The 27001-nt window shown below is 38.0% G+C and overlaps 5 protein-coding genes and 1 long non-coding RNA gene across 6 annotated transcripts; 4 read left to right on the forward strand and 2 right to left on the reverse strand.

The window, feature by feature from the left end:
- The first annotated feature begins 1012 nt into the window (after positions 1–1012).
- On the forward strand, positions 1013–3076 carry LOC110734112 (putative F-box protein PP2-B12). The gene is given in 4 exon segments (XM_021914169.1): positions 1013–1155; positions 2203–2333; positions 2515–2818; positions 2821–3076. Coding segments are annotated over 4 exon segments (630 nt in total). The 5' UTR covers positions 1013–1110; the 3' UTR covers positions 2971–3076.
- Positions 3077–4877: 1801 nt separating this feature from the next.
- On the forward strand, positions 4878–5459 carry LOC110734573 (leucine-rich repeat extensin-like protein 3). The gene has a single exon (XM_021914739.1). It carries the CDS (start codon positions 4878–4880, stop codon positions 5457–5459), a length of 582 nt encoding a protein of 193 aa, XP_021770431.1.
- Positions 5460–11814: 6355 nt separating this feature from the next.
- On the forward strand, positions 11815–12375 carry LOC110734574 (proline-rich receptor-like protein kinase PERK9). Its single transcript, XM_021914740.1, has one exon. The coding sequence runs from the start codon at positions 11815–11817 to the stop codon at positions 12373–12375; it is 561 nt and encodes a 186-aa protein (XP_021770432.1).
- Positions 12376–15643: 3268 nt separating this feature from the next.
- On the forward strand, positions 15644–16818 carry LOC110734113. The gene is made up of 2 exons (XR_002513764.1): positions 15644–16350; positions 16481–16818. It is a non-coding gene; the product is annotated as an uncharacterized LOC110734113 (long non-coding RNA).
- Positions 16819–19822: 3004 nt separating this feature from the next.
- On the reverse strand, positions 19823–21442 carry LOC110734575 (protein-S-isoprenylcysteine O-methyltransferase A-like). Its single transcript, XM_021914741.1, has 3 exons — positions 21356–21442; positions 20952–21018; positions 19823–20593 (listed from the first exon to the last, which is right to left on the reverse strand). Exons 1-3 carry the CDS (start codon positions 21440–21442, stop codon positions 19980–19982), a joined length of 768 nt encoding a protein of 255 aa, XP_021770433.1. The 3' UTR covers positions 19823–19979.
- Positions 21443–23378: 1936 nt separating this feature from the next.
- On the reverse strand, positions 23379–25233 carry LOC110734204. The gene is made up of 5 exons (XM_021914260.1): positions 24838–25233; positions 24684–24752; positions 24195–24277; positions 23895–24097; positions 23379–23634 (listed from the first exon to the last, which is right to left on the reverse strand). The coding sequence occupies exons 1-5, from the start codon at positions 25158–25160 to the stop codon at positions 23536–23538; spliced, it is 777 nt and encodes a 258-aa protein (XP_021769952.1). The 5' UTR covers positions 25161–25233; the 3' UTR covers positions 23379–23535.
- Between the last annotated feature and the right edge of the window lie 1768 nt (positions 25234–27001).

Raw genomic sequence — 27001 nt, forward strand, 5'->3', positions numbered from 1 at the left:
CTTCCTCGGTGGAGGGTCCGGAGGGAGGAGTCTCCCGCGGATGTGACCTGGATTGCACGCTATGGCGCGGCGGGGAGTTCCTCGCACCTGAGCCACTCGGTCTCGGGGATGGCCCCGGCTGCCGAGTGTGGTGCGAGGTGTTCTCCTCCTGAAGGCTAGGACCTCTTGAGGCTTCCCTTTCCGGAGAAATGGGGGCCTCCGATTCGGAAGAGGCTTGCTCCGGGGAGGGATAAACCGGCTGGCGTTCCCTCACCGTAATCCGGCCTCCTCCCTTCTTAGCCTTCTTGGAACTCTTTCCACTCTTAGTCATGGCGACTGCCGGAGTGTTTGATGACTGACGCGAAATTTAGTAGCGTTCCCCACAGACGGCGCCAAATTGTTTCGGATGAAAACAATCGAATCTCGGAAGATCCTTTTATCTTGAGGGAACTTGGTCTCGGTCCGAACGACGCAGGAGCCGAGGGTTTCCTGCACAACAAATACACGTAAACTAGCCTCGGGGGGGACGCCGAGGAAGGCCCCTCCGATGCTTAAGTCAGTATACTAGAGAGAGAAAGCTGTGCAAGAGTTTAGTTGCTTGAGGCTTTATTGTCTTACCAAGAATTGACCAAATTGTTGGCTTTTATACCTTGGCTAATGAAGGAGGCGGATTGGGCCCGGAATTCAGTTGGGCTGGGCCAAGCTGATTGGGCCGTTGACTGACCTTGACATGGCTTTGAGGATGTTGATTTTTGACTTTAGCATATTTGGAGAGTTGAACCTTAACCTTGGGCTTTTAATTGGATCATTCAGTGACCAGGCCCAATTGGACTAAATTGGACCCAAACAAACACTAATATCATTGAAAATGGCAAGAGAAGTAATGTCCAACGTTAAAAATACTACTCGTATTAACAACCTTCCGGATGAATCCATTGCCACCGTCATTTCATTCACCACCCCTCGTGATGCTTGTCGTGTCGCGACGCTCTCTACGACCTTCAGCGTCGTTGCTAACTCCAACATTGTCTGGAATCATTTTCTGCCGTCCGATTATCGTGAAATTATCTTACGGCCATCCAACGTTGATCATGTTCTTCTGTTGGATACTCTCTCTCGAAGGACCTCTTTATGTATCTCGCTTATAATCCTCTTCTCACTGACCAAGGATTGGTGGTAATTTAATTTTTTTGTCATTTGAATTTAATTTGAGTTTTGTTTCCTGTTTTTTTTTTTACATTGAATTTATTAAGCAGGTTTTATAAATAATCCTTTCTTTTAAAATAATGTTTCATTTTACTCGTGTTGACGTAGAAATGATAATTTGGCTTTCATGGATTGACATGGGAAAAAAATTCAATTGGACATGATACCTAGATAGTCTTTAACTAGAATAGCTAGATAATCCGTAGTAATTTTAATCACAATTGTATGTACACATTAAAGTATATACTCTTTCGATCTGTTCTATAATTTTGATTTTTTTTTTTTGTTAATTTCGTATACGAACTTTGACTATAGTTTTTGAGTTTTGTATGGAAAAATATTATTATCATGTAATTTTTAGTAATGTTTAATTATACTTTAATTTAGTGGTCAAACTCATGCATTTGGTGGCTTACGTAATTCAAGCACGGTACCCTAGGATTGTACAAAATACTATGTATATTACACATTATATTCCCGTCAAAAAAAAAAAAAAAAAATTTACATCTCGGTAGATCTAGTAAAGGGCTTATATGTCACATGTTCCACCATTATTTCTAACACAAAAATAAATAAATAAATAAATAAATAAATGTGACGTTCATTGTGTTCAATTAATTATTCTCTTACTAATTTAATAATCCTAACTCCGCATCTAGTAATATATGCACTCGATCTACGCATGGCTATTACATTAGCAAAATATTAATTTTGGAATCCTCATTTCATTTTCTTAATTGTGATAGGATTTAAATTTCCGGCCTATTGTTTATAAGAAATTCCTAATAACTATGAATCAGGTTTGAGATTACTAATTTTTTTACTACATGTTGCACGTATCGAGAAACGAAGGAAGTATAAGACTAAAAGAGTTATATATAACGCATTCTTTTGCATTGATATCACACCAATAGTAGCTATACAGTTCATCCTTGCTTGATAAATTTGATTGTTTGATGCATTATTTTTGTTGTGACTAATGTAATAACCAAAAATCTAATCTGAACTGTTGATCAGAGCTTTTCGCTGGAAAAATCAACTGGCAAAAAGTGTTGCACACTTTCTGCAAGGAGGCTAGACATATCATGGGGTGATTCACCAACTTACTGGCAATGGTGGCTTGCTAAGGATTTTTTGCCTAGATCGAGGTTCAATTCGTTTCACTTGTATTTGGACTCTTTAATTAACTGATAGAGTATAAAACATATTCCTGGGCCTCAACCATCAGCTTAAACTTTTGGTTGAGTTGGTCCTCTAACATAAACGTTAGTTGTTATTGTTACATTTCACTAATGGTTGATCATGTTGCCTTATTTATGTTGTCAACAGGTTTGCTGAAGTAGCAAGGCTTCTATATGTTTGGTGGTTTGAAATAAAAGGGAAAATCACAACATCGATGCTGTCTCCAAACACCAAGTATGGTGCATACCTTGTGTTCCATGTTACAAGTAGCGCATGGAATTTCTATGATTATCCCATAGAAGCTGTTATCGAAACTTCAGGAGGCCAAGTGGTGACCGGGAGGGTCTATTTAGACCCACGTCGTGGAGGTATAGTCGACGAGGATTATGAATTAGTTCCATTAAGTGGTGCTGAGGAGCCAGAAGAGGGTTTATTAAGCTTCTGAAGCAGAGGTTAGATGAGTGGATTGAGGTCGAAATTGGGGAGTTTTTTACTAAGGATGAAGATGAACAAGTGACGTTTTCGCTAATGGAGATTTTAACTGGGGCTACTAAAGGTGGTTTAGTTATTGAAGGAATTGAGATTAGGCCAGTAAACGAGTAGTCGTTTATGGAAGGAATTTATGTTTGTGAAGATGATGAATTTGGAATCGAAAATAATGTACCAATGAAAAATGATACATTGGTTTGAATAATTTTGATAAACAATTTGCAAGTTGATTAGTTTTTAATTACATTTTGGTATTTTGCTTATCTTACTTTTATATATAATGTTCTTATGAAAAACAAAGAGGAACAAATAAATCGCATGCATAGGATAAAACATCCTCACTAATTAAATTTATTCACGTCAAGATCACGCCAGATTGAGTTCTAGCTAATAACGTGTGTTAAAATCACGTGCCTATCTAACAAGCTACAAAATCATCTCAATGTACTCAACAACTTATGTTGCTAGCTGTTCTATTCAGCAAGGTGAGTAAATGAAAATGACATGAACTTAAAAACTATATAATATATATAAGAAATATTAGTCAAATTCTAAAGGTTTATTAATACTTATCATCATCTTATTCCTTAATACAAGGAGTATTGAAATTTTAAACCCTTTGAATATGAAGCATTAAACAATTTAATTGATGTAATATTCTAAATACAATGGGAGAAAATTAAAAGGGAAGGGAGCAAATCGTAGTGAGTTTTAAAGATAGGATAGTACGTAATACTAATTCTCTTCTTCTTAATTGATTGGAGAGACACGTACGTAAAACAATGCAGTTCCAAGTCAAATAAATGAAATGGTAATGTCTATATTTGTACACATTCTTATTAGGCCAAATTAGAAAATAACACCTGCAAAAAAAACCCGATTTTGATTATAACACCAAAACATTTCGAAATTTTATTATAACACCTACAAAAATCCCAAAATTTTGGTTTCACCACCCACTAACGGACTTTTGGATGGAAACCGTTAGTGGGGCCTGCCATGTATACGTGTCAGCTGTGTATTGGTTTTAAAAAAAAATTTAAAAAAAAAAAAAAAACCTAACCCTCTAACCCAGCCAGCCCCACCACCGGCACCACCTGCCCAGCCGCCGGCATCACCTGCCCTCGCATAATCCGGCGAAACCAGCCCCAGCCCAGCCCTACCGCCAGCGCCACCCTAACCTAGCCCCTCACCTGAAACCACCCTCTTTCTCCTCCCGCCAGAAACCGACCCCCTCCCCTAGCCTCACCAAGAACCCAACCTCAGCAGATTCCGGTGGTGTTGCTGCGCAAAAACCGACTGAAATCGCTGCGAAATTCAGCAGATTCGCAGGCGGTTCTCCGTCAATTCGCAAGTGGTTGTCCGGAAGATTTCGTGGCTCAAGAAACCGGCTGAAATCCTACAGAATCCGGTGAGTTTCGTTGGTGAAGTTCCGGCGATTTCGCTGCTCAGAAAACCGTCAATTGCAGGCGTTTTTGCGGAGGGTTGTGGTGGGTGGGGGTGATTTTTCGGGGAGAAGGAAGGGGGAAGGGGATTTACAGGGGAGGGGGGCTGATGTTGGTGGGGGTGATGGCCGGTGGTTTCGCCGGTGAAGGAAGGGAATCCGACGGCAGTTGGGGTCTCCGGCGGTGTAGTGACGGTCGGCGGTGGTGGGGCTGGTGGCTGGGTTAAAGTTTAGGGGGTTTTTTTTTTTTTTAATTTTTAATTTTTAATTTTAATTTTAATTTTTATTTTTAAGCCATTAAAGAACTGACACGTGTTCCTAGTGGGTCCCAGTAACGGTTTCCATCCAAAAATCCGTTAGTGGGTGGTGAAACCAAAATTTTGGGATTTTAAGTGGTGTTATAATAAAATTTCGAAATGTTTTGGTGTTATAATCAAAATCGGGTTTTTTTGCAGGTGTTATTTTCTAATTTGGCCTTCTTATTATCATGTAATTTAAGCCAATTAATTTGATACTATAAAATCTTCCCAAGAGTGGTATATAATTCACAAATTTATGGAATCAAAATAAAATATTAATGGCAGACCATCATAGTAGTATGGTGAGTTCACTATTAATGGTGATATTACTGGCAACTATGGCTTTAACCACCAAATCACAACCTCAATCGGCCATGCCGCCAGCGCCAGCCCCAGAATTGCCACCTGCTAAGGTGTTTAGTCTGGTTTTACTTTTTCAAAATATTTTTCAAACAGGTTTACCACCAACTCCAAAGACACCGCCTCCTCCATCAACTCCAACCACGGTGCCCCCTCCAAGGCCGGTGTCACCTCTACCGCGAACACCTGTGATCATTCCCAATCCACCACGTCCACCTTCAGACGATGACTCCGTTCCTCCACCTTTAGGGGTGGCAGAACCACCATCAGAACCTATGCCTGCTGACAATCCACAACCAGCTCCGCGCTTGCCTGAACCACCCACAGATGGTTCCCAACCTTTACCACCATTAGGAGCAGTCAATTCCCCACTGGAACCTAAGACTGCTTTCGATCCATCTCCTATGTTTAATCCTCCTACAACACCACCTGAAACCTCAGATACTGATGTTCAACCACCAACAGATGACGACGTTCAACCACCACCAACAGAAGAATAGATTCTTAGCAGCACCAGTCGACCACTGTACAAATACCTCTATCAGAGTAGCAGTATGTAACTGTTGATAAGTATATTAGGTGACTCGTACTTCGTAGCTTTGTCCGCCCGATCGGGCGGACATTGCCCGGTCTGACCGGGCGGAAGAAGAAGAGGTGCCTGGCAAATTCGTTGAAGAAGCTGCTCTCGCGCCCGACCGGGCGAGCCTTCGCCCGACCGGGCGAGCCTTCGCCCGATCGGGCAGACCTTGCCCGGTCTGACCGGGCGGTGGGGGTTGGATACGTTGAAGCATTCGTATGGAGTTTTCTTCTCGCGCCCGATCGGGCAGACCTTGCCCGGTCTGACCGGGCGGAGAAGGAAAAATACGGAACGCGGATTTTGCGGTTTTAGGTTATCTTATTTTATTATCTTTTTGCCCAAGTATCTTTTAATTAGGGATTAATATAAAACCTCCCTAATATCAGTATTAGGGTTAAGAGAGACAGAGTGAGAGCCGTTCTTGAGAAATACAAGAATCATCTTTGTAATCTTTGCAGTTTATAGTGAAATCATTCGATCTCGGTGCCCGTGGACGTAGCTATCACATCGATAGTGAACCACGTAAATTCTTGGTGTTGTTCTTATTGTTTGCATTGAATTTCTTTATTGTTTTCTTGTTTGTTTTCGACCTTTGCTTCCGCTGTCGCACAACAATTGGTATCAGAGCTCAGGTTCAATCCTTGGAGAGTTTCTTGAAGATAACAATGGCAGGAGATTCAACAATAAGAATTGAGAAGTTTACCGGGAAAAATAGTTTCGGGCTATGGCAAATTAAGATGAAGGCTCTGTTAAAACAACAGCAGATATGGCGTCCGTTGGCTCCAAAGAGTACTACTTCGGAGTCAGGAGACGGACCGACTGACTCGCAGTTAGAAGTTATGGAAGAGAAGGCACACTCTACCATATTACTTAGTCTTGATGATCAAATCATCACGGAGGTTGCTGATCAGGAAACGGCGGCTGGATTGTGGCTGAAGCTGGAGTCATTGTATATGACTAAGTCGTTGACCAACAAATTATTACTGAAACAGCGGTTGTTTAGCCTCCGGATGCAGTCAGGTACTTCCTTACGGGAACATCTAGAAAAACTTAACTCTATTTTGCTTGATTTACGTAATTTAGATGTTAAAATTGATGATGAGGATGCTGCGTTGATTTTACTTGTATCTCTACCGTCTAGCTTTGAGAATTTTGTAGAGTCTTTTGTTGTTGGTAAGGATTCTATAACCTTAGAAGAAGTGAAGGCAGCACTTCATACTAGGGAACTCAGAATGAAAGCTACGAGTGATAATGGGGATAATGGTAGTGGGTTATTTGTTAAGTCCGGAAAGTCTAAAAAGAATAAGGGGTTTAACAAGGGGAACAATGCTGGGTCGGGTGCTGGAAACGGCAAGGATGGATCTAGTAAAACTACTACTAAAACATGTTATTACTGTAAAGAACCGGGTCACTTTAGGAATAATTGTCCGGTGAGGAAAAACAAGTCCCAGGCTGCTGTAGTTGAAGAGAAACCGAATGAGAGCTATAATTCAGAGGAAGATTTAGCATTAGTCAGTTCTGCTAGGTCTGATGATTTATCTGATAACTGGGTTCTAGATTCGGGGTGTTCGTTCCATATGTGTCCACGTCGAGATTGGTTTGATACATATGAACCTCGCAATGGGGGTATGGTTATAGTCGGTAACAATGCTCCATGTAAGGTCACAGGTATTGGTTCCATGAGGTTGAGGACTGTTGATGGGCGGAGGTTAACTTTGACTAATGTACGGCATGTTCCTGCTTTAGGAAAGAATCTGATTTCATTGGGTACCCTGGATGAATTGGGGTACAATGGTGTGTTTTCAGATGGGGAGTTGTGTATTTTCAGAGGTTCTGAGTTGGTACTTAAGGGTATCAAAAGGAACACCCTCTATGTTTTTGAGGGTGTTACACTGCCTAGTTCTGCGGTTTGCGCATCTGTATCTCACCAGGAGATGACTAAGATTTGGCACATGAGGCTTGGTCATATGGGGGAGAAGGGGATGCAGCTATTGTCCAAGAGGGGTCTTCTATCCGGGGTCAAGGTTGCCAACCTTGAATTTTGTGAGCATTGTGTGTTTGGTAAGAAACACAGGTCAAAGTTCAGCAAGGGTGCTCACATTACTGATGCAGTGCTCGATTACATCCATTCAGATTGCTGGGGTCCATCTAGAGTTGAAGGTATGGGAGGTTACCACTATTTTGTGTCATTTGTTGATGACAAGTCCCGATACACATGGCTTAGGCTGCTTAAGTCAAAGGATGAGGCCTTCAAAGTTTTCAAGCAATGGAAAGCTTTGGTGGAAAATCGACAAGGAAGGAAGATCAAGAAGCTACGAACGGACAATGGGCTAGAGTTTTGCAAAGACGAGTTTAATCAGTTCTGTGCAGATGAGGGTATAGGTCGGCATCATACTGTCAGGAAGACACCACAGCAGAACGGTGTAGCAGAACGGGTTAATCAGACACTGCTAGAGAGAGTTCGATGCATGCTCTCTAATGCAGGGCTTGGGAGGAGGTACTGGAGTGAAGCTGTGTTAACAGCTTGTTATGTCATTAATAGGGGTCCTCATTCTGGAATTGATTCCAAAATTCCGTTTGAGATCTGGAGTGGTAAGTTGCCTAATTTTTCGAATTTGAAGATTTTTGGTTGTGTTGCTTATTATCATGTTATTGAGGGTAAGCTGGATCCACGAGCCAAGAAGGGGTGTTTTGTTGGGTACGGGGATGGTGTGAAGGGGTTTAGAATTTTTTCACCTTCGGAGGGTCGGGTCATTCTTAGTAGGGATGTTACTTTCGATGAAAACACCATGTATTCAATTAAAAATGCAGAGATTTCAGATTTGAGAAGGGAAGGAGACAATTTATTACAGACAGATGGGGTACTTGAGGTACATCAGTCTACCATTGCTGATTTACCTCGGGTACAATATATTGATGATGATGCTGATGTTCCAGTGCCGGGTACTCCTGAACCTGAGATTACTCCTACTCATTCTAACTCTGGGGATGAGGTGGAGCAATCTAATCAGGGGTCATCTAGTCAACCTGACACCATTCTTGAGATGCCTAAACGAGTTATCAAGAAGCCTGTTAGATTGATTGAAGAGATGGAGGGAAGAAATTGCTGTGTTGATGCGATGACAGGTTATGCATTGAGTGTAGCTGATGATGTAGAGTCATTTGAACCTGCCACATATAAACAAGCAATTAGTTGTAGTGAGTCTGCGCAATGGCTTGCCGCAATGGGTGAAGAGATGCAGTCTCTTTACAAGAACAGAGTGTGGGAACTGGTAAAAGTACCGGAAGGGAGGAAGCTTGTGGGTTGTAAATGGATTTACAAGAAGAAAGAAGGGTTGTCGGAAACTGAGCAAATACGTTTTAAGGCTAGGCTAGTTGCTAAGGGGTTCAGTCAGGTAGAAGGGGTTGATTTTGTTGAGATATTCTCACCTGTGGTTCGACATACTTCTATCCGTGTGTTATTGTCAATTGTAGCACATTTTGATCTTGAGCTGGAGCAGTTGGATGTTAAAACGGCTTTCCTTCATGGCGATTTGGAGGAGGAGATTCTGATGAAGCAGCCCGAAGGATTCGAAGTTCCTGGAAAGGAACACTATGCCTGCAGATTGCTAAAGTCATTGTATGGACTTAAGCAATCCCCCGACAGTGGTACAAAAGGTTTGATTCTTTTATGGTTTCACAAGGTTTTGACAGGAATTCATATGATTGCTGTGTGTATCATAGTAAGCTGGATAATGGTTCCATGATTTATCTTTTGTTATATGTTGATGACATGTTGGTTGCCACAAAGAATAAATCTGATATTGCTAGATTAAAGGAGATGCTTAACTCGGAGTTTGACATGAAAGACTTGGGTGCAGCTAGGAAGATTTTGGGTATGGAGATCTACAGGGATCGGGCTAGAGGTAAGCTTTTCTTGACTCAGAAAAGCTACATTGAAAAGATTTTGTCTCGTTTTGGGATGGAAAAATCGAAGCCTATAAGTACGCCAACTACTGTTAGTTGTAAGTTGTCTTTGTCTATGTCACCTCAATCAGAGGAGGAGTTGTCTTATATGTCTAGAGTTCCATATGCAAATGCGGTTGGTTGTTTGATGTATGCTATGGTCTGTACTAGGCCGGATATTGCGCATGCCGTTAGTGTTGTAAGCAGGTTTATGGCTCGACCTGGGAGGGAACACTGGCAAGGGGTGAAAAGGATTTTTCGCTACCTGAGAGGGACAGCTGATATTGGTCTTGTGTACGGGAATGATAAGGAATGCTTGGTCACTGGGTACAGTGATTCTGATTATGCAGCTGATGTGGATACCAGGAGGTCTGTGACTGGTTATGTGTTCACTTTGGGTGGTTCTGTGGTTAGTTGGAAGTCTACATTGCAGTCATCTGTTACGTTGTCAACTACTGAAGCTGAGTATATGGCTTTAACTTCTGCAGCTAAGGAGTCTATTTGGCTCAAAGGCCTAGTAGGTGAACTGGGTATTGCACAGGATTTTGCTACAGTGTATTGTGATAGTCTAAGTGCGATTTGCTTAGCTAAAGATCAAGTACACCATGATCGGACGAAGCACATTGATGTCAGGTATCATTTCTTACGTACTGACAAGAGGATTAAGGTGAAGAAGATTGGGACTGCTGACAACCCGGCTGATTTCTTCACTAAGCCTGTTCCGTTTAGCAAGTTTAAACATTGCTTAGACTTGTTAAATATTGATTACTACGTGATGTAGTAGGCCCTGAGGGGCGAAGTTGGGGAGCTCCTGGTGTAGGTGTGTTGGCCTTAAGGTGGAGCTTGCCCGGGGCTTGTGATGCAGGTGGAGCATTATGAGTTGTTATACTTGGAGACGAGTATGTGATGGGTCTTGGTTGAAGACTTATCGGGATGTATGGCTTATGCATGAGTCTTGCATCGGGTTTGGCTTGAGATGTTTTTTCACTATGTCTTGATGGGGTCGTTTGCTGACTACGAGTTCTCGTCAAGGTGGAGATTGTTGATAAGTATATTAGGTGACTCGTACTTCGTAGCTTTGTCCGCCCGATCGGGCGGACATTGCCCGGTCTGACCGGGCGGAAGAAGAAGAGGTGCCTGGCAAATTCGTTGAAGAAGCTGCTCTCGCGCCCGACCGGGCGAGCCTTCGCCCGACCGGGCGAGCCTTCGCCCGATCGGGCAGACCTTGCCCGGTCTGACCGGGCGGTGGGGGTTGGATACGTTGAAGCATTCGTATGGAGTTTTCTTCTCGCGCCCGATCGGGCAGACCTTGCCCGGTCTGACCGGGCGGAGAAGGAAAAATACGGAACGCGGATTTTGCGGTTTTAGGTTATCTTATTTTATTATCTTTTTGCCCAAGTATCTTTTAATTAGGGATTAATATAAAACCTCCCTAATATCAGTATTAGGGTTAAGAGAGACAGAGTGAGAGCCGTTCTTGAGAAATACAAGAATCATCTTTGTAATCTTTGCAGTTTATAGTGAAATCATTCGATCTCGGTGCCCGTGGACGTAGCTATCACATCGATAGTGAACCACGTAAATTCTTGGTGTTGTTCTTATTGTTTGCATTGAATTTCTTTATTGTTTTCTTGTTTGTTTTCGACCTTTGCTTCCGCTGTCGCACAACAGTAACTATGTTTCCTGTGTGTTTGTTGTAGGTCTGTAAATATGTCAGTTTTTATGGCCTGGCTTAAGCATTCTATTTGTATCGCTATTCATTTTATTCAGTCATTTTGCTCTGAATCTCTGATCATGCAGTGAGAAATACTTAATGAAGAGCAATCAGCTTTCTACTGTAGTTTCTAACAATAACTGCCCGGTTAAACTTCTTAATTAATACTAGTAAGGCATTTACAATAAATGATTATTTCTTAGAAGTGTAGTTTTATACTACGGTCCACGACAACGAACATAATCAGGAATAAACTGACCAAAGATATACAGATATATGAAGATAAAATGACACTTGCATAATGATAGGAAGCTAATTAATGTAATATTCTCATCAAATGGGATTAAAAAAGAAATTAGAGAATAGAGAACAATATAATCTTTAATTATTGACATTTTAAGCTACCTTGCTCGGTACTTCTAATTGTCTTCTTAATTGATTAGTGGAAAGGCAATTACTATACATATCTGCAGTTTCCTAGTCAAACGATGGAAAAGATCATGTCAATATTTCTGTACGCAATTATTTAATGTAATTTATGGCAATTTTGATGGGATAATTAAACCATCCCAGGAGTTATATAAAGTCCCACACTTTGTGTGATGAGAATATAAGTGAAATGGCAGGGCATAGTAGTATGGTGAGTTTACTATTAATGGTTATTATACTGGCAACTATGGCTTTCACCACCAAATCCCAACCTCCGATGGCCATGGTGCCTGCCCTCGCGCCAGCCTCAGCATTGCCACCGGCTAAGGTGTTTAGTGTGGCATTATTTTTTCTCAACATATCCCAAACAGAACTACTACCAACCCCACCAATGCTGGTGCCTCCTCCTCCTCCAACTCCAAGGTCGATTCCCCCTCCACCTCCGTCGCCAATCATGGAACCACCTGAAGAGGATTCCCCTCCTTTAGAGGCTCCATCGCCAATCATGGAACCACCTGAAGAGGATTCCCCTCCTTTAGAGGCTCCATCGCCGTCAGATGACTCAGATGGTAATATCAATGACAATCCACAACCATCTCCGTCCCTTCCACCAGATGAGGGGACTGATCCATTGCCAGATCCTATACTCGCTCCTAATCCACCACCGCCACCAATACCATCACCATCACCACCACCACCAGTTACTGATCCAGAAGAGGATGCTACACCGATGCCACCATCAGAAGAATAGATTCCTACAGCCCTATTTTTTTCCCACACCTTATCTATCTGTATTGCTATTCATCTGGTCATTTTGCTCTGATCACTCGTCGTGGTTCATCGCAACGTTTCTCTACTATTTGTATTATTTCCCATACGTCACTATGCAGAAGAATATATAAGACATCGCGTGTACTAGCAACTTAGTTGTTCAACTTCATAATATTTCGTGGTCAGGCACTAAGCAGGAGTTAATTTTAACCAAAGTTAGGCACGAATCAATGATATATACGTGCAACTATATTGATGGAAATCTAATAAAGTTAAGTATGCCATAATGAGCCCCCATAAAATACTTCTCAATCACTTGGATGACTATTAGTAGTCGATCACATTTTTAAGCTTGTTTGTTTACCCTAAAATCCTTTCCCATTTCTGCCAAGTTTGTGGGTTGGACATAAGGGTTCAATATGTTGTGTGTTTCCTGTTGGTGGTGTTGCTAGGTTTTACGGCATCAGCTCTAACCTCTCGGCCACATTATGTGCCCTGTCCACCACCTTCACCTGGTCCGAACCTGCTCCGTCAAAAATTGATAGGCAGCACACCAGAAGATCCACCACCAGACTAAAAAATTGCTCCATATGCAAGAAGAAATGTAATGAGGTGGGCTGGAGGGCCGTGCAGCAGTGCCTATTTATCAGGGCTAAGCGGCTTTTACATTTTTAAGGTTAGGGACATCTTTTCAATTCGAAAGCTTACCTTCCGGAACATAAGTACTGATATAAAAGAAAATTATGAGTTAATGAGTTATATTACATAATTTTTTAAGGTTAGGGACATCTTTTCAATTAAACATCTCATTTAGAGATGGGGATTAACAAAGTTTCGGTGTCAAATCTTTAAAAAAATATTGAACTGATCGAGTTTACAGCTCTTGGTTATTATATTTTAAATCAAGTGTGCACTACAAAATCATCTAAATAGACTCCAGGAAAAAAATCAATCATATTATACTTGCAAATTGTTTAACGGAAAACTTAAAACAATTGGTAGCTTGTCCTGAAATTCTGAACAAACCTTCCATAGCTCCATATTATAATACCCTCACACACCTGCTACGAAATTTCCAACCAATTCTGTATCTAAACATAAGTAATTGTTTCTTCAAAATCATAAAATTTGTGGGTTGAAATTAAATGAGGTTCACATTTGTGGCAACTCTGCTTTTAGTAGCCATGCTAGCCGTAGCCGGTATAACCTTGACTACAAAATCCCAGTTCCTTGAGATTGCAAACGACCGACTAATACTCCTACCAAATGGGTTAGTCCAGCAACCAGTGTCAGAGACCCTCCCTAGGCGACCCACAGGGATGCTAAAGACTGATGGCAGACGGCTAAGAGCATCAGTCCTCACACCGCCAGCACCTAAGCGAGGTCCAGGATACACTCAACAAGCGCCACCAGCTCCCTCTTCTATCTACAGGTGACATTGTTGGGGATTTTAAGGCTATCATCTTCAAGGTAATACAATCTTATCATCATTTTCTCCTAAGATTTTCTGAAATTCAGCGTATCTAGTTCAGTACATCTCATATAGTCATATGTTGCACATCCCCTTTACTTTTTTGTCTAAACATTATTTTTTTCTAAATATTTCACAAGCAGGTTCACATCCAACTCCGATCCAAACAAACCCCATATAGTTCAGTACATCATTATAGCTCAAAATTTATGTTTAGGGAACCTCCAGACGAGGATCCTACACTGAAGCCTCAACCAGAAGAATAGATTCCCAGCAGGTCAATTTGGTGTATTCTGATGAATTTCCTTGTATTTCATCATTTAGAGTGAATTTTAAACTGTATTCGGGAAAAAGAAAGCACTTATGACATGCAGTGAGAAATAATAAATGAAGAGCAATCAGCTTTCTAATGTACTTTCTAACAATAATTGCCTGGTTAAACTTCTTAATTAATACTAGTGACATCTACAATATGATTATTTCTTAGAAGTCTAGTTTTGTATGTTCGTTTGACATTTCAGTGGATCCACGACAACGAACATAATCAGGCATAAACTGACCAAATATATACAAATATATGAAGGAAAAATGACACTTGCATTATGATAGGAAGCTAATTAATGTAATATTCTCATCAAATGGGAGTAACAAAATAAATTAGAGAACAATATAATCTTAAATTATTGAGTTTTTAAGCTAGGTAGCTCACTATTACTAATTCTTTTCTTAATTGATTCGTGGAAAGGCACTTACAACTCTGCAGTTTCCAAGTCAAGTGAATGAAAAGATCATGTCTATATTTCTTACATAATTATTTTACGTAGTATGTGATTTAAGGCAATTCTGAAGAGAATGACATTGTTAAACCTGTTCCCCAAGAGTTATATAAAGTCTCAAACTTTGTGAGATCAGAATATAAGTGAAATGGCAGGGCATAGTAGTATGATGAGTTTACTATTTAATGGTTATTATACTGGCAACTATGGCTTTCACCACCAAATCCCAACCCCAGGTGGCCATGACACCTGCGCTCGTGTTTGCCACCTGGTAAGGTGTTTAGTCTGGCATTGTTTTTTCGGAACATTTCCCAACCAGATTTACCACCAACTCCTTACTCCACCCATGTTGCCCCCTCCACCAACTCCAAGGGCAATGCCTCCTCCACCTCCATCTCCAGTCATGGAAACACCCACAAACACCACCAGTAAGTGACGAAGCACCACCACCGGAAAATGACAATCAACCACCACCACTGTTACCACCAGATAATGACAATCAACCACCACCACCGTCACCACCAGACAATGATGATCAACCACCAACACTGTCACTACCAGATGGTGAAGATTAATAGCCACCACCAGTTACCGAGGATGTTGATACGACAACAATGCCAGGAGACTAGATTCCCCACAGCTTAAATTTTCTACTGACGATACCACTGTAAAATCAACCAGTGCTCTCACCCTATCATACATTCGTACATATCTCCTATCTTATATTACTACTCGGAAGTGTATTAGGTTACATTGTTACTTGTGCATGTAGCTATATGAATATGTCTGCTCTTTATTGTCAGTTTTGATGACCAGGGTTATAAAGAGAATCTTCAAATTCAATTTAATCATTGAGGTTGTTCGAGTGATGGATAATGAAATTCTTAAGAATGATGATGAGTTTATTATAACACTTACGATTTGAAAGATTACCCTCCAGAATATAAGTATTTATATCAAAAGAAATTATGAGGTAATGAGTTGTTTTACATAATTTTTGTGCTTAGGAACATCTTTTTTCTAATAAACGTCTCTAGAGACGGTGATTGAAGAAGTTTCGGTGTCAAATTTTAATAAAAGAACAAAAAAATGTTTTGAACTGACCGAGTTTACGGCTCTTGCTTATTATATTCTAAATCAAGTGGATACAACAACACAAATTAATTAAATAGACTCCAGAAAAAAACAATAACATTATGTCATTATACTTGTACTTTGTAAAATGGAAAACTAAAACAAATAAACGATTGGTAACTTAATTATCCTGAAATTCTAATTAAACCTTCCATATCTACATATTATAATACCTTCACACACCTGCCACGAAATTTTCAATCAATTCTGTTTCTTATATTTAGTCCTTGTTTCTTCATTAGATTAGTGGGTTGAAATTAATTGGGGATCAAAATTGTGTCAAGTATGCTTTTAATAGCCTTGCTAGCCAGTATAGCCTTGACTACAAAGTACCTTGAGATTGCAAACGGCCGACTAATACTCTCCCTGTCAAATGGGTTTGTCCAGCAACCATTGCCAGAGACCCTCCCTAGACGACCCACAAGGATGCTAGAGACTGTTAGCAGATGGCGAAGACCACCAGTTGGCACACCGCCACCACCACAGAGGGCTCCAGGACAAATGCAACAAGCACCACCACCTCCACTTATCTACAGGTGACATTATTGGGGATTTTAAGGCTATCATCTTCACGGTAATACAATCTTATCATTTTCTCCTAACATTTTCTGAAATTCAGCTTATCTAGTTCAGTACATCTCATATGTTGCATATTCCCTATACTTTTGTCTAAACATTATATTTTCTGAACATTTCACAAGCAGGTTTACCATCTCCATCAACTCTAGTAGATGCATGATTCTGACATTGAGACGTTCAACCACCATCCCCACTTGAGGATGTTTAGGGAACCTCCAAATAGATTCCCACCAGGTCAATTTTGTATCGACGACCACTGTACAATTTCTCCTGCAGAGCATTAAGCACCATTGCTGTCACCTATCATTCCTATATTTTTTTTCTATGTTATGCACTACTCATAGTACGTTTCCTGTATTTATATCTATGAGGATATGTCAGTTTAGATGGCTTGGCTAAATCTGTTTATTTTATTTTTCTACATCTTATCTGTGTTGCTATTTATTTGGTCATTTTGCTCTAATCACTCATCATGGCTCATGGCTATCTACGCTTTTCTTCTCTTTTTGTATTTTCCAATATGTTACCGCGCAAAGAAAAAAGATGTGAACAAACCCTTTTTTACAGGAGTACTCCTTACTTGTTCAACTTCATTATCTTTAGTGGTCAAGCAATAAGTAAGAGTTTCATTTTCACCAAGTTTACAGCAAGATAACATAAATCACGCACAGCGAACAAATCAATGATAGGATCTCCACAATTTTTAATGGAAAACTAATCAAGTGTAGCAGGCCATTGGATGTACCATTAGTTAATCACAATTCACAAACTTTTTAATAAGCCTAAAATCATTACCATTTCCGCCAAGTTTATGAGAATCCAATATGTGATGTGTTTCCTATTGGCAGTGTTGCTAGTTTTAATGGCATTAACTGTAACCCCTCAGCTGCAAAATGTGTCCCGTCCACCACCTTCACCTAGTCCTGCAGTGTCAAAAATTGGCATAAGATATGGTAGATAGTAAAATTCATTAAAACAATGATAGCTTAACAAAGGTACTGATTTGAATGATTTCCGGCATTTTCCTATGGAACATAAGTATTGATGTAAAAATTTAAAAACAAATAAAAAAAGAAAAGAAAATAGAGAGGAAATTATGAGTTAATTTTGCGCTTAGGGACATTTAATTTTCCAATTAAACATCTCGCTTAGTAGTTTGGTGGTCAAATCTATTAAACAAAGATATCTAATTGTTGAGCTGACCAATTAAATTTACATCTCTTGCTTATTAAATTAAAAATCAAGTGGGTACAACGACAATATTAGTTAAATAGTCCTAGAAAATCATATTATACTGAGTATATACTTGTACAGTTGTAAGTCGTACTTATTAACGTGAAAGACTAAACAATGGGTAGCATGTCCTTAAAGTCTGATCAAACCTTACGTAGTTCCGTATTATAATAGCCTCACATACCTGCTATGAAATTTTCAACCAACTCTGTTTATCATAAGTCCTTGTTTCGTCAAATTCATGAGTTTGAGGGTTGATATTAAATGGGGTTCAAAAATATGGTAAGTCTGCTGTTAGTAGCCATGCTAGCTAGTATGGTCTTGACTGCTAAGTCCCAGTACCTTGAGATTGCAAACGGTCGAATAATACTCTCCCAACCAAATGGGTTAGTCCACCAACCAATTTCAGAGACCCTCCCTAGACGACCAGTAAGGTTTCTAAGGATTCTTGGCAGACGGCGAAGACCACCAGTCCGTGCACCACCACCACCTCAGCGAGCTCCAGTACACAATTTTTTAGCACCACCAACTCCTCCCCCTTCTCTTTCCCCTCCCCCTCCTCCTATCTACAGGTGAAATTATTGGGGACTATAAGGTTATCATCTTCATGGTAATACAATCTTATCATAATCTTCTCCAAGATTTCTGAAATTCAGCCTATCTAGTTCAGCACATCTCACATAGTCATATGTTGCATATCTCCTTTACTTATGTCTATCACTTTTGATCGATCATTCAAAGACACGCCCATCCTCAAAGATTTTAAGGGAAGAGAAGCCACCTGCCATACCCAACTGCAAGTGCTCCTTCTGGTGTTCATACCTATGTAGCGGGGGACTGGAGGTAGCCTGTATTATCTCTGCTCCGTCTGAAATAGTTTGTCTACTTTTACTACTACGTATAACTGACATAAATTGTGATTCACATCAGCAACTCATACTCTCGTAGAATGAAGTGGACAAAATTTCTAGACCAAAGGAGTATAGAGTTTACATGTAATTCTTGTCTTCCCCTTGATTATTTCAGCAAAGTAACTTCATTTGTATTCCTATTTTGATTACACTGTCGTGTAATTGTGTAAACCTTATTTTGGTTATTTTCTTACTGCAAATTTTATACTGCTAAATTTCTGTCACTCAGTGTATCAGTTTGGGTGTGAAACAACTTCCCATTTTCCATAGCAGTATAGCACAGCAAAACTAATGAGTTTGATTACTTCAATTTCTTCAGGTTTCAGGTATTGCTGTTCCTGAAAATCTCGTTGATTTTCATTTAGCCATACTTTCACAGCTCCAAAGATTCCCTCTGTCCCAAGCCCTCAATATAATAGGATAAATCGAACTTTTAAGGTCAAACCTTAATTACTTCATAATATATTCTCTTCATTTAACAACTGCAAGCATTATTGTTGATCGATAACTATAAACAACTCCAAAATAATCGAGCCAAAGATTTATTGAAAACAATCTAGAATCTGATAGTGTTATAACTCTCTCTTGGTAGGCTTAGCAATTAGGTCAGATGTGAGTCAATCCCATAGGGAAGGATCAGTATTTAAAAATTAGGTGAGCTCAACTTAAGTCTTATTCCCTAAAATAATAGCTTCTCAAGTAGAAGCTGGTTTTAGAACTCTACTTGGCTACTCCTTTCTATAAACCTGAGCATTTTCTGATAAAATATGCAAAGGATTCATGGGATTGCCAGGAAATACTTGATTCAATGCATGTTCTTCTCGTTTTCTTTAAGGATTTATCCATAAGTCAAATACCAAACGTCACACCACCCGCTTGGTATAGTGTCACAGGGCTCACAAGGGAGTCCTATATATTTTTTAATATCTTGGAAAATGTAAATGAAAGGTCTTATGTGATTATTTATTATGCATCCACTTCAAAAAATGTGCTTTTTTCATCAATTTTACTTTTCAAGCAATTTAGAAAAGTGGCGGTAAAAATAAATTACGAAAAAAACACGAGAGCATATGTGCCAAGGTTTTTCTTTTATAAAAGCCATGCCCAAATTTGGGCGTAAATACATTGATTTTGTGTTCTCGTCTTGTTTTGTACATATACTGAGTGTATCAATGCAAGGGTGAAACAAGTACATATCTATATTTCCCAAACCTTTAAGCAGTTGGAGAGAAAGCATGAAAGTTTGTTCATGGCATCCTTTATCCACCAACTCAATCAAAATACTTAGCATTCTAGAAACACCAAAACTCAATGTACATGTGTACAATGCTACACCATGGAAACAAAGGAGAATTTGAGCAACTAAGCATCCAGCTTATAGACTTATAGTATTCAGGTAAGGTTGGAGAACAGCTAGCCTGATTCTAAGCAATCTTGTTGCTGGCTGATGAAGACATGCATGATAGACAAGGAAAGATTCTCACTTCACAAAGGGCACTCCGGACGGGACCCTTTGAGCATATTCTTCATACTCATCATCAAAGAACTGTCTCAAGAAAAACTCTTCATATGGTATGCGTCCAGCAAAGAACTTCCAAACAACCACCGCAAATGCTAGGGTACAAATAGGATTCAGCAGCATAATCTGAGTGCCAACTGACCAGATGAAAAAGCCGCAATAACCTGGATGCCTCACAAATCCATAAATTCCGTGAGTTACTAGTCTGTGTTGCTCCTCATGATGAATTTTAATCAGATGCGTAAAAGCATGACCAGCTGTTACCATTGCCACTTTTCGTATAATTTCCCCAAAGACAACCATGGCAAGGCCTGAGTTGCTTATCCACCAATATTCTTTCAACCCAGGAAGGAAGGTGATCTCAAGCCAGTACTCAACCAACGAGCATATCATTGCCACGATGTAATTTTTGCTTATCAAAAGAGATTTCAGAGTCACATTTAATCTTCTATGAATGTAAACAGCTAAAAAATACTCCGAAACATGAAAAAAGACTATAGCCACAATAAATTCAGATAATTGTCTGCAAGCAGTAATTGATGAAAATGGAGAAGTAATATAAGCCAATGAGGAACCTTAAGATTCAGATCTACTTATTCAACCATGTCAATGCATTTGCATTGTTGATTGTCTCAGATCTGGGACACACTGGTAGACATATGATACCAAGACAAAGAGTCGAGTCTGCATTTCATCCCCACCTCATACCTTGAAAACAAAAAATTGATCCTCGCTAGGATTCCTACCCCATGAGCTCCATAACACACCTAAGCTCATCACCAGATGTAGTATACACATAAAGGCAATAATAACATGGATATATAAAAGCTTCCTACTTTAGGTAAAGCTCAAGCATTCATAATCAACACTTCAGCAGCACTTTCAGCATAACAATAAGAAACTGTGTGATGATAAGACTATACATCAATGTACAAAGTAAACATATGGAGGACAGGAAAAGACTTACATAAGACACAATCAAAAGCAACAGATTAGATGCCTACCACATCATTCATCAATGTACAAATACTTCCAGGAAGGGTTTTTAAAAATGGATCAAATCTCTTCTCACTCTACTGAAGAAGGGATTTGTATAATTGTAAAAGGCAACCATTTACCCTACTATCGTAGGATACGACAAAGTCATAAAATGGAATGCTCTTGTGTTAAGCACAAGCACCAGTCATATACAGATAACAAAACCAAGGGATCCAAGAGAAAAATGCAAGTGAAAATTAGAGGTGAATATTTATTCCTTCATCCCATACAATCTTCAATCACATTTTCTTAACAACCTAATGCTAGCTTGCATGTAACACCAACAATATCTCCAATACCAATACAACATGAACAATTTCAAAAGCCGAATCATGATTCATGGAAGCCACTATAACAATTCTTTTCATTGCATCAAATTTCCTCATTTTGATTCCACCCCATCTATCACATTATTTCCCGGACAATTTACACCTACATCATCAAATGAATAATGTGGACTGTGGACGCCAACTAGCTTAGTTGGTTAATCTCTAGGGGTAGTATCCTAAGACCTAAAATTAATTCTCGTTTGCATCATTTTTCCTTTGCAGCTCACTCCACACACCAAAAAAATAAATAAAAATAACTCAAATTACAAAACTTCACCTAAAACTAATTCAAATTTCCAATAGACCCAAAATAATGGATCCAAATTCAATTTAACAAACTACTAATCCTTAAAGATCCATTCTTTCAGTAATTCAATATACTTTAAAAGAAAAATAACTAATCAATTCATATATTCTTCAAATTAAGTACTCTTCTGCAATCATAATGAATAAAGAAGACAATCTATATTCAAATTGTTAGTTTCAAGAATGTAAATTAATCAACAAAATAGAATAACATAATATATAAAATAAATGATTGTTGGTGAAAGAACTGAAGAGTGTGAGAGTAAGTGTCTAGCAGCAGATGAATCGGAGGAGAGCCACTGTGTCAAACTCCCGAGTGCAGCCGAGTCGGTTTGACTCAGTGAAAACCGGCTAAGAATTATGTTTGGTTCGGTTTTTTCCCCTTTTTTCATTAGAAACTTAGGACAATTGGCCCATGTACTAAGGCCCATAATGGCAAGAAAAAAGGCCCATATGTTACATTTCTAGTGAAAAAAAAAAAAAAAAAACCTCCTTAATCTTAGGGTTAAGTTACTCATAGCGTAGAAGCAATAAATTTCTTTCACAGTGGCATAATGTTGAAATCTTATGACAAAATTACGAATTGATGTGTTTATTACAATTTTTGGTTTCTCAAAGTCAAAGCTTGGAGTTGTGTAAAAAAATTCATAACTTAGAAGCAAGAAAATTTTGTTTAAAACTTATTTCTATCTTACTCCCACAATACCGTGAGTGTGGTACTCCAAGTTCTTATTATTTCAATATCATCATTAATTATTTAACTATACAGTAACATATGGTTGTTACTTTATTTAGTGCATTATGCTATTATGTATGATCAAACTCTATGTTATTAGGTAGGGAACTTTTTGTTACATTATATTGTATGTTATGTTCACCATATTCATCTCTACTAATATTTTGGTTTTATTTCTTTACTTTTTTCTTGCCTTCATTAATTCTTTCACTTCTTTTCTCTGTAATTATTTAGATATATCTTGATGTAAAATATGTTTAAACAAAATAATACAAGTTTTTAGCAAAACAAAAGAATTTATATTAATAAATAATACAAGTTTTTAAACAATATAATAAAAGAATTTATATTAATAAATAATACAAGATATAAGCGAAATAATATAAGGTTCGATCCAAAATAATACAATGTTTATACCAGATAACAAAGAGATAAAAAATAACACAAGTTTTAAGCATAATAACATTAGAATTGAAATAATAACTACATAAAATTAAAATTTAAAATATTATATCTAAAGAAATTAACAAAAAGATATAATAAAAAAAATAAAAAAAATAACACAATGTTTGCATAAGAAAATAGCAACGAACAAACACAATTTGAAACTAGATTAATAGCATCCGTTTTGTTACATAAAATAAGGTTTTTTTCAAAATAATCCCAATATATTTGTAAAATAACCATGGTTTTAATATAATAACATATGGAGCATATGTTAGTATGGTACCCAAGGAGCACCATACTTATAGTACTTCAGGAGTACTTAAGACTAACTACATTAAACATATTCAATTTAAAGCAATCTCGATGTTTCTCAAGGTGAAATTTTACGTAAAAATTATTGTATGATATAAAGTATTGTACAAAGTAGTTCAAAACCAAGTATATGTATACAATGTATCCAAATTCCAAAGTGCCTAAATATGTGCAATGTTGACAGAATACAAATTCAAAACAAGTTAATCCATTCACAACGAGCCTGTTTCTCAAAGATTAACATAATTTAAAGCATGGAATAGTTAATTATTGAAAACAATGGAATATTATTGTACTGAATATTCTCTTAGGCTATTTTGTGCAGTGTGTCTTCGATGATTTCGGTTTGCTACAATTTGTTGTTAGACTTTTTGTCATGTACAATTTTTTCAATAAAGGGTTCTAGTTTCTCTTCCACGTCTTCAAAGTCTTGCTTCATCACGTCCACCTGCACATATCATGTAATCTACAAAATCAAACTTATTTACACCACGAAAGTCAAAATTCATACTGCGAAATGATAACCTATAAATAACACAAAATAGTTTTTAGAGAGGTACTAGTACATCTTATGATATAGAGTTATAAAAAGAGTATCACCCTAAAACTTAACCAATTAAACTAGTTGACATTTATAGAAAAACATATGAGGTACTTCATATAGATATCCCATTAATACAAATCACCAAAAATATCGTAGTTGTTTACCTTATGTATGATTTCTTCAGCCAAGTGAGCATCCGTAGCTGCCTCCTCTGAAACATGTTCGACGACCAAAGCTGCTTCCTTAAATTTGTTACCATCAGGGAGTTCATTAGCCACCTCTTCCGAAAGCCTCTCCGTCACGGTTGCCACCTTCTCTACCACTTCCGCCACTTGTTCTACCTCTCTCAACACTACTTCCGCCTCACCTAACGTATTTGGTAATCATAATATTATTCAAAAAAAAAATTGTTATGTAACGTTAATTGTTGATGTACTCTATTCAGTAATATAAATATCAATTACCTCCTATTCTTAGAAGAGTTGTCCATTTAGGTGCCCAAAATGCTAAAAGTAGAGAAAACATAGAGCCTAAAACCATTTTTATCCTGCACACATAAAACAACAAACTCGTTATTTAATTGAATTGTGTCTACACTTGACATCCTCGTATATAAATTATACACAGTACTTCCTTTGTTCTAGGAAAAAATAAATTCATTTGTCTCACATATTGTATTGCTATAATAGAAAACGTGAAAATACTCAAAACATCAACTACTACCTAGTTATTTATTAAGATATAAATGTGTACTGTGATATGATATAATAAGCTACGTATAGGAATAGCTAATCCGAATATTCCTAAATATCTTAACTTTCTAAATCTATCACGATAGATCACACATATATATTTCACAAGATGTTCTAAAGTATTATCTGTTCTAAGATTTCTAACTATCTCTTAATACTAGACTCCTCGTATTAGAATAATATCACGAAACACATACATACCACGAAACACGCCTAGCTGGTGGTGGCCGTGGTTTAGGTGACGGTGGTGTTGGCTTTCCATCGCCTCCCCTGCATATATAATTACGTTAAGAACGAATTAAGATCACGATATATATAGCTAATAAACATTGCTAATTTAATTATTTGCTCTTACGTAGAAGCACCTTCAGCACGAACACTTCTACCTCCAGGTGATTGTACATTAACAAGAGAGCCATTATTATCTCCAATTCTTCGCCTAGAATTAGCAAAAACGGCGTTATTAGCCAATGCATTGTTTGTTTTTGCTCTATAGAGTTGTATAAGCTCAATCAAACCGCGCATTTTGTATGATCCTAAATTGTTTCTCATCCTTTCACACGTTACAAATACAAACTTTGATCTTCTTGGCCAAACTACGTTGCAATTTGAGTTTCGTACAATTGGAAGAATCATGTAACACTCGTATTTATATGAATATGAATACGAATATAGCATGATAATATAAAGTTTGAGTTTGTATAAAGAATTTATATGACTAATGGCCTAGCTAGTTCGCGTGTTAAATTGGGCGATATATATTAAAGCAGTTTATATATAATCAATTATTTGATGGGTTGCTTTAAGGATATGCATGGCTTATGTGAAAAATTAAGCAAGTAAACTCGTGACTTGAAATATAAATTATGTTACTTGCAAGTCATGTATTGCCCAATTTGTAATGTATATTAATAATCTTTCTTGCAATCTTTGTATTTCATACGTAAAATTTTACTAAAATGGAAAAAAATTTAAGCTATTATATATGTTTTCTCATACGGCTCATTTCTTTGTCACGTCGTTAGGAGTACTTGCGCGCGCGTATGTGTAGCCGTATGAGAAAACATATATATTATTTTTTTTTGCTATCTTCTTTGAATTTTTTTATTAGATCTATCTTTAAGAATGTGGTAAGAACAAACATTTTGGTGGAAAGGAGGGAGAAAGAGAAAATGATTAATCTATTGTTTAGATAGATAATAATAATATGAATATATTATCAAAATGGGAAGAAACATTATTATCCTCCTCTCCTCCCATCATTACTTTTTTCTTTCTTCCGAAATTCCCTACTTTAAATGCATGCAATCCACGACACGACACAATAAGTAATTATCCGAAATTTTCATTATACAACACTAGCTAACAATGGACTAGGTTAGGTTGGGGGTTGGGTTAAATTAAATCAGGTCGAGTTGATATAATAAATGGTTTGAAAATCTTTCAACTCAACTTGGCATGGTATTTAAACAAGTGAACTTGAAGCTTGACCAATTTTAAGTGTGTTTTTTTTAATTAATACGAAGTATAAGATAATGCATTATGTGACTCTTCCTGTTGTTTGATAAATTTTTGTAGCTTTTTGTTTGCATATTATCAACCCAACACTACAACAGTGCAACCATTCATTTAATTTACCTATTATGAAGAACATAGTATAAGACCTATAAGTTTTTGCTTGATAAAAGGTGATCTCAATGGTGGGTAAACTCTAAGCTCTCGATAAAAACATGCTATGCAAATTAAAATCCGAATCTCTAATATAGTAGCAAACTTCGTAGGGATGATATATTTTAAGATTTCGCATAGATTTATGCGAGTTGGGAGAATGGGACAATTGCTTGTTTACACATTATATATGAATGCAAGACCACAACCTTTTTGAGTGGAGAGCCAAGACTGCTTAAGAGTGTCTTTATCTTCTTATTTTACTACCCGTTTTCTAAGCATTTTCGCAGCTTCTCCTTTTGCTAATTGCTTTTTTTGTACTAGCTTTTAGAATTTGATATATTTTTATAAATCTTACCTCAACAACTTAATTCAAGTTAAGGCAAAACGGATGGAAAATATAACTATTATCATAATTCAAAACGTGACAACTTTTTTTTGGGGGGATGGGATGTGGGTGTACTAATGTTGTATACTTTAAACATAAAGTAAGGAATTTTTTTTAAAGAATTAATACAATAGCTTATTCATAAAGGTAGAAGCGATTTAAGCTCCAACAGTCAGTTAGTCACTTATTCAACTTTGTATTCCCAAAATCTTACTAGATTTAGATTTGTTGCTTTCTTGTAGCAGTAAGTAGCCTCAAGATAAATGATGTATAACCAACAGATTCCGAAAAAGGAGTCTGATTCAGCTTCACCAGCAGAATCTGAAACTACTAAAATTCAAGAGATTCAACCAGAAAACCCAACTCCCACAAAGGAGTCTGATTCGACTTCACCTGCAGAATCTGAAACTACTAAAATTCAAGAGATTCAACCTGAAAACCCAACTCCCACATGCCGCCGCCA

This window comes from Chenopodium quinoa, unplaced genomic scaffold, assembly GCF_001683475.1.
Source record: "Chenopodium quinoa cultivar QQ74 unplaced genomic scaffold, ASM168347v1, whole genome shotgun sequence".
Lineage (NCBI taxonomy): Eukaryota > Viridiplantae > Streptophyta > Magnoliopsida > Caryophyllales > Amaranthaceae > Chenopodium > Chenopodium quinoa.